The 8,660-nt window shown below is 37.6% G+C and overlaps 1 protein-coding gene across 1 annotated transcript in view; it reads left to right on the top strand.

The window, feature by feature from the left end:
• LOC107560801 (dedicator of cytokinesis protein 9-like) overlaps positions 1-8,660 on the top strand; it is a 105,693-nt gene that overhangs the window by 83,029 nt on the left and 14,004 nt on the right. Inside the window, exons 38-42 of the mRNA XM_016245067.1 lie at positions 2,229-2,365; positions 5,013-5,128; positions 5,241-5,396; positions 6,333-6,581; positions 6,660-6,717. Of these exons, the coding sequence (XP_016100553.1) occupies positions 2,229-2,365; positions 5,013-5,128; positions 5,241-5,396; positions 6,333-6,581; positions 6,660-6,717 (716 nt within the window). The remainder of the gene's footprint in view (positions 1-2,228; positions 2,366-5,012; positions 5,129-5,240; positions 5,397-6,332; positions 6,582-6,659; positions 6,718-8,660) is intronic.

The following is an 8,660-nucleotide window of genomic DNA, read 5'->3' as shown; positions in this document are numbered from 1 at the left end:
TATATATACAGTGGGTAAAAAAAGTATTTAGTCAGCCACCAATTGTGCAAGTTCTCCCACTTAAAAAGATGAGAGAGGCCTGTAATTTTCCTCATAGGTATACCTCAACTATGAGAGACAAAATGAGAAAATAAATTCCAGAAAATCACATTGTAGGATTTTTAAATAATTTATTTGCAAATTATGGTGGAAAATAAGTATTTGGTCAATTGCAAAATTTCATCTCAATACTTTGTTATATACCTTTTGTTGGCAATGACAGAGGTCAAACTTTTTCTGTAAGTCTTCACAAGGTTTTCACACACTGTTGCTGGTATTTTGGCCCATTCCTCCATGCAGATCTCCTCTAGAGCAGTAATGTTTTGGGGCTGTCGCTGGGCAACACGGATTTTCAACTCCCTCCAAAGATTTTCTATGGGGTTGAGATCTGGAGACTGGCTAGGCCACTCCAGGACCTTGAAATGCTTCTTATGAAGCCCCTCCTTCGTTGCCCGGGCGGTGTGTTTTGGATCATTGTCATGCTGAAAGACCCAGCCACGTTTCATCTTCAGTGCCCTTGCTGATGGAAGGAGGTTTTTACTCAATCTCACGATACATGGCCCCATTCATTCTTTCGTTTATACGGATCAGTCGTCCTGGTCCCTTTGCAGAAAAACAGCCCCAAAGCATGATGTTTCCACCCCCATGCTTCACAGTAGGTATGGTGTTCTTTGGATGCAACTCAGCATTCTTTCTCCTCCAAACACGACAAGAGGAGTCTTTACCAAAAATTTTTATTTTGGTTTCATCTGACCATATGACATTCTCCCAATTCTCTTCTGGATCATCCAAATGCTCTCTAGCAAACTTCAGACGGGCCTGGACATGTACTGGCTTAAGCAGGGGGACACGTCTGTCACTGCAGGATTTGAGTCCCTGGCGGTGCAGTGTGTTACTGATGGTAGCCTTTGTTACTTTGGTCCCAGCTCTCTGCAGGTCATTCACTAGGTCCCTCCGTGTGGTTCTGGGATTTTTGCTCACAGTTCTTGTGATCATTTTGACCCCACGGGGTGAGATCTTGCGTGGAGCCCCATATCGAGGGAGATTATCAGTGGTCTTGTATGTCTTCCATTTTCTAATAATTGCTCCCATAGTTGATTTTTTCACACCAAGCTGCTTAGCTATTGCAGATTCAGTCTTCCCAGCCTGGTGCAGGTCTACAATTTTGTTTTTGGTGTCCTTTGACAGCTCTTTGGTCTTGGCCATGGTGGAGTTTGGAGTGTGACTGTTTGAGGTTGTGGACAGGTGTCTTTTATACTGATAACGAGTTCAAACAGATGCCATTAATACAGGTAACGAGTGGAGGACAGAGGAGCCTCTTAAAGAAGAAGTTACAGGTCTGTGAGAGCCAGAAATCTTGCTTGTTTGTAGGTGACCAAATACTTATTTTACAGAGGAATTTACCAATAAATTCTTTAAAAATCCTACAATGTGATTTTCTGGATTTTTTTTCTCATTTTGTCTCTCATAGTTGAGGTATACCTATGATGAAAATTACAGGCCTCTCTCATCTTTTTAAGTGGGAGAACTTGCACAATTGGTGGCTGACTAAATACTTTTTTTCCCCACTGTATTTATAATAGTAGAATATAAATATGTCATGAATAATATAAAGAAATATAGGTAGCACTTTACAAGGAGGCCCTAAAAAGACTACATTTAAATGAGCAATATATCTGCTTCAGTGTTTATTAACCTTTGCATTAACGTTGGTTAATAAAAATACAACTGTTCATTTTAGCTCAGGCCCTTTAAATAATATTAAAAGATACTTTTGATTGTAATCATGTTTTTGTGAATGTTGAAATTAACTAAGATTAATAAATGCTCTAGGAGTGTTCAAGTTCATGTCAAATTGTAGTTAAATAATGTTAACAAATGAAACCCTTTTGTATAGTACCCCAATGTATAATGTTATAAATAAATAATATATAAATAATGTTTCAGAATAGTATTTTTTGACTGAGTAACCAGAAATGTGTTCAGAAAACTGGTGAGTTAAGCACCACTAAATATATGTTTCTGCTATTGGCCAACATGTTTTATTGATACCAACAGCAGTTAATAACAAACTCATATCAGACAACCACTAATAATTATGACAGAAGATTTATTTTTTGTCAGCGAGTGTTTAATGAGCTCATAATAGAAGCTTCTGAAGTTCCTGTTACATCTGACTCTGTCATCAGGACTCTGGAGGGGTCAGGGCCGGTGGTTCACGAGCGCCGCTCTCAGACTCTTCCTGTGTCCCGCAGCAGGACAGGAGCTCTACATATGAGACTGCAGCAGCTCAACAGCCTGGACAACTCCTACACCTACAACCACAGTGAGACACACACACATCCAGCTATTACATCTGCAGCTCTCTTTAGTCTTGGAATAAAAGACAAGAAATGAAAGCTTCCTTCTGTTTTAATATTTAATGTTGAAAGAAATGGACTTAATTTATGAGGTCAAATTAAATAAAGTTTTTTTTTTTTAGAGAAAATTAATGAAAATTAGCCAAAAATGTGTTCAGCCTCAGGCCATCCAAGATGTAGATGAGTTTGTTGCTTCATCAGAACAGATTTGGAGTCCAAACAGCTGATAAAAACATCACAATAATCCACACCACTCCAGTTCATCAATTAACATCTTGTGAAGTGAAAAGTGTTGTAATAAAGCTTTGTAATAAACAAATCCATCATTAGGACATTTTTCTGGCTAAAATATGAGTCCATAATAACACTTCCTCTAGTGAAAAACTTAATCCCCCATTGTTTTATCACATTAAAATCCACTGTCATATTTGTTTAGAGCTGTTTTCAATCTAGACAGTGCTTGATCTGAGCATATTTATCTAGACGAGACGAGATTACTTTTCCACTGGAGAAAGCATTATTATGGATAAAGTATTTTAGCCGGAAGCAATGGTTTGAACTTACTTATACATATTAATGATGGATTTGGTTATTACAAACACACCTTCACAAGATGTTAATTGATGGACTGGAGTAGTGTGGATTACTTGTGGATTATTGTGATGTTTTTATTAGCTGTTTGGACTCTCAATCTGACGGCACCCATTCATTGCAGAGCATCCATTGGATGGGCAAGTGATGTAATGCTACATTTACATTTTACATTTATTCATTTAGCAGACGCTTTTACCCAAAGTGACTTACAATTGGGGAAAACATCAAGCGATTCATCTTAAAGAGGCAAATAGACAGGAAATGTTCATAATACTAAGTTTCAAGCATCGTTCAAATAAGTACAAGCTAGATAGGGAAAGATTAAAGAAAAGAGAAAACTAAGTTTTTTTGGTAGGATGAAGTCAAATAGTGATGAAAAAGATGAGTTTTCAGCTGTCGCTTGAAAATGTTCAGGGAATCATTCCGGATGGGGGTGGGAAGATCATTCCACCAGCCAGGAACAGTGAACGAAAATGTTCTGGAAAGTGATTCTGTGATGGCACCACGAGGCGTCGCTCACTAGCGGATCTCAGACTTCTGGAGGGGATGTAGATTCGTAGTAGTGAGTGGAAGTAGGCGGGTGCTGAGCCTGTGGCTGTTCTATATGCAAGCATCAGTGTCTTGAACTTGATGTGAGCCGCAACCGGTAGCCAGTGCAAGGAGATAAAGAGAGGCGTAACATGGGCTCTTTTGGGCTCGTTAAAGACCAGTCGTGCCGCTGCGTTCTGAATCATTTGTAGAGGTTTGATTGTGCTTGATGGAAGTCCAGCCAGAAGAGCATTGCAGTAGTCCAGCCTAGAAATGACAAGGGCCTGGACAAGAAGTTGTGCAGCATGCTCCGTTAGGAAGGGCCTGATCTTTCTGATGTTGTGCAATGCAAACCTACAAGATCGAGCAGTCTTTGCAATGTGGCCTTTGCAGGTCAACTGGTCATCAAAGATTACAGCAAGATTTCTGACCGGACTTGATGGGGTAATTGTTGATGAACCTAACTGGACGGTGAAGTCATGCTGTAGAGTTGGAGTGACAGGGAAGACAAGAAGCTCAGTCTTTGCCAGGTTGAGCTGTAGGTGTTGTTCTTTCATCCATGCCGAGATGTCCGCCAGGCAGCCTGAGATCCGTGCAGCTACGGTTGGATCATCTGGTTGAAATAAAAGATAGAGCTGTGTGTCATCAGCATAGCAATGGTAGGGGAAACCACGTGCCTGTATTATGGCTCCCAGTGATGTAGTGTATATGGAGAAGATGAGAGGTCCCAGAACTGATCCCTGAGGAACCCCAGTGGCCAGTTGATGTGCTTTGGATACCTCCTCACCCCAGGCCACCCTGAAAGACCTACCAGAGAGATAGGATTCAAACCAGTGAAGTGGAATCCCTGTGATGCCCAGTGATGAGAGAGTGGACAGGAGGATCTGATGATTCACAGTGTCAAAAGCAGCAGATAGATCCAGCAGAATAAGAACTGATGATTTGGAATCAGCTTTTGCAATCCGCAGGGCTTCAGTGATTGACAGTAGCGCAGTCTCAGTTGAATGGCCACTTCTGAAGCCTGACTGGTTAGGATCCAGTTGGTTGTTCTGTGAAATAAATAATGATACCTGGTTAAAAACAACTCGTTTGAGTGTTTTTGCTATGAAAGGAAGGAGAGAGACAGGTCTGTAGCTATCTATAAATTAAGTGTTTAATGTAGGTTTTTTGAGCAGTGGGGTTACCCGAGCCTGCTTGAATGCAGTGGGGAAAGATGCTAGATTTCTCCAAATCTGTTCTGGTGAAGAAACAAACTCATCTCTAATCATTTCTTTAAGACAAATTTAATAGAATTTATAGGCAAACCTCAATAAATTCAAATGTTAACAGCATTAAATCTATTGACAGCCATACAACATTCTCATTTTTTACTTTCATTCACAGTTATTTGTTGTACTAATTTACTATTATTCTGACCTCACAGCACATAGAGCAGCTCTCAGATCAGCTGTTATAAGACCCTTCCACATTTCTGTGTGTGTGTGTTTGTAGATTACAGTCATTCAGATGCTGATGTGTTGAATCAGTCTCTGTTGGAAGGAAATATTGCCACAGAAGTTTGTCTAACAGTTCTGGACACACTGAGCATCTTTATCATGGGCTTTAAGGTCAGACATCAGCCATCATCATAATCATCATCATCGCAATCATGAGTGGTGTTTGTTCGCTTTATTCCTCACTGATAACAGTGTGTGTGTTTATATGTGTGTTTGCTCTCAGACTCAGCTGAGTTTGGATCACGGCCACAATCCCCTCATGAAGAAAGTCTTTCAGGTTCATCTCTGCTTCCTACAAATCAACCAATCAGAGACGGCCCTCAAACAGGTCTTCACTTCTCTTCGCACTTTCATCTACAAGGTGAGTGTGACAATAGAATAAGCACATAAATCAATGGCTACTAAAAGGACAGTCCATCCAAAAATGAAATATCTGTCATCATTTACGAGGGCCCTATGATTTTGTGGAGTGGAAAATACAGATAGAATCCAGTCATAAATTGCATAATGTCACAGAATTTGGCAAATTTTGGATGAATAAATCAAAAGTGGGGTTGTACAATTTATCAAATTGCAATATGTACTAGTGTCTGTGAAAATTAAACTGTGAAAGACATGCATTTCTGCATGTCTCTGTGTGAGTGAGTGTTGCAGTACAACAATATTGTACTTCTACTATACAACATTACACAATAATAATAATAATGAAATTATTAAAACCTTTTTTAAAGGAATATTTCAGTGTTTTAATTTACAATTTTTACAGTAAACTTCTGTTGTTCAGCACTTTGTTTGCCTAAAAATCAAATGAATTGTTGAATTTTCATTTGATAATATTTGAAAAGGTTAAAAGATTATTAAAAAAAATTATGTTCAAATGTAATTTATTCCTGTCTTGCAAAGCATCAATTACTCCAGTCTTCAGTGTCACATGATCTTTCAGAAATCATTCTGAAGCATATAATATTATTATAGATAATAACAGTTGTGCTGCTAAACGTTTTTTATTAAATAGTACTTTTTCAGGATTATTTGATGAATAAAACGTTTTTAAAAAATGGCATGTATTTGAAATAGAATAAAAAACGAATTTACCCCAAATTTGTATAATTTAATATCACACACACACACACACAAATATTACTTTAGCAAATTACACAATATAAGCATTGTCAGTAGTTTTTTATCTGTGATTTTTATGCATTACAGATTCATTCAAAAAGGTTTTGGATCAATAGATCCGGATCTAGTTCTAGCTTGTTCTGGGGAAAATACAGTTCTACACAGACTCATACTCTGACATTTACACATTCACACACAGTCACTCGTCCCCTTCCTTCTCCCACAGAACACAGCATTCCCATCTGAGGTGAAAGACTTGACCAAGAAGATCCGCACTGTTCTGATGGCCACGGCTCAGATGAAGGAGCACGAGAGAGACCCCGAGATGCTGGTGGACCTGCAGTACAGTCTGGCCAAATCTTACGCCAGCACTCCTGAACTCCGCAAGACGTGGCTGGATAGCATGGCCCGTATCCATGTGAAGAATGGAGACCTCTCTGAGGTACATCACACACAGTCACACACATCTTCGTGTATGTTTAACTGTGAAGCTAATGTTCTCTGGTTTGGTTCTCTTCAGGCAGCCATGTGTTATGTGCACGTAGCAGCGCTGGTGGCCGAGTACTTGAGGAGGAAAGGTTAGACACACACACAAACACTTGTGATGATGCTATTATAGTCTAGGGCAGTGTTTCCCAACCGGGGTGCCGTCTGTCGAGAGCAGGGGTGCCGTGTAAAAAATCCTTTTTTAATATTTTTAAATTGCTAAAATGTTCAAAAAAGCATCTATTATATAATATCCATTTCTGATGTCGCCAATAATTAGACATGCACAGAAATTCCGGCTGCTGAAAATTTGTTCACCGAAAATTAGTTTCACTTTCACGTGGTGTGACGCTCTGCGTGTTATCCCGCTCTATGCGTGTGCGCTCCGCTCAGTCGCTCCACTCGTATACCGTTCATGCTCATCGGAAACCGCAAAGTCCACTCGAAAAACAAGCCGACAGGAATCATCGATGTAGTACAGTATTGTTCTGTCTGCAATAGCCCTACTGTGCTGTAACATGGTGTGTTATATGGGCATCTCTGGTAACGCTGCCCTCTCATTCATTGATCTGCTAACCGCATGTTATGCTCATGTGTCCTCTGATAATAATATAGCTTTCTAGGACTAAACATTATTTGGATAATTGGAAAAAAAAAAAAAAAAAAAATATCTCTTAATAGCCCTACTGTTAGACCTGAAAAACTAAAAAACAATTTATTTAATTTGTAGGCCTGCCGTTATTTTTTATTTGTGCTATCATTATTAATTTCTTTATTTGTTCTTATTTTATTACTGACTGGTTACTTGTCATTTTTTATTCAATTCAAAGTTTGAAATCAAGCTATCTCGTGCTACTGCAACAAAATTACCCAACTGTAAAATCAAAAATACACAGAGTGAGCAAACATTTGTGAGATATTGAGATATAACCGATGAAGTTATAATGGTAATTAAACAATGTTTACATATGAATAAAAGCCTACATTAAAATGTCAAATAAATTGCTCTCCTCATTAGAAATTAGCATACTGATTGCCTCCATGGACAAAAAAAATTTATAATATTAAAAATATCTGACACACATATATATATATATATATATACACATATATATGAAACATTCTGCAGTTCTTCCCTGCTGTACCAAATATTGATACTTTTCAAAGTATCATATTGAAGTTAGAAATTCAAATATTGTGACAAAATTAATTTTGTAGGGTGCCACAAATTTGTTAAAATTTCCAAAGGGTGCCGCGACTAAAAAAAGGTTGGGAAACACTGGTCTAGGGATTGTCAACTTTAGTCGTGGAGTTGAGAAAAGAGCAATTTAGAGAACAACAGTGACCTACTGGAGAATTCTAGAAGTATTTTTCCATTGGGATAATAAACATTTGTCAATAAAGAGTTGTAAGCCTTGAAACACACTAAGCATCTCTGAAATAAAACGTTTAGGAATCAAAGCATACTTTCAATAAACATTAAATAAATATTAAAATAAAAAATAAAATGTATAATATAAATAAAATATATGTTATTTCACATAAATCACATAAAAAATACTTGTTGATCACTTTAGTAACAGGGTTAAATGTTTACACTAGAGTTCAAAATCTTGGGGCCTTTTTCTATTCATAAAAATGTTCTCTTCATTAAAAAAATCCTGAAAATGTATTTATCGTTCCGCAAAACATTGGTAATAATTAAAAATGTTTCTTGAGCAGCAGATCAGCATATTAGAATGATTTCTGAAGGATCGTGTGACACTGAAGACTGGAGAAATGATGCTGAAAATTCAGCTTTGATCACAGGAATAAATTTTACACAAAATTTTTACTGTATTTCTGATTAAATAAATGCAGCATTGGTGAGCATAAGAGACTTCTTCCAAAAACATTATCCTTACAAAAGCCTTACAAACCCATTTTTTTAAAATGGAAGTACAGTATTTGTTATGGGTTTAAGAAAATAAAATTATATATATATATATATATATATATATATATATATATATATATATACAGTGGGTACGGAAAG

This window comes from Sinocyclocheilus grahami, unplaced genomic scaffold (assembly GCF_001515645.1).
Source record: "Sinocyclocheilus grahami isolate Dianchi unplaced genomic scaffold, SAMN03320097.WGS_v1.1 scaffold744.1, whole genome shotgun sequence".
Lineage (NCBI taxonomy): Eukaryota > Metazoa > Chordata > Actinopteri > Cypriniformes > Cyprinidae > Sinocyclocheilus > Sinocyclocheilus grahami.
Note: the sequence above shows the minus strand (reverse complement) of the source record. Positions and strands in the feature narration are given on the sequence as shown.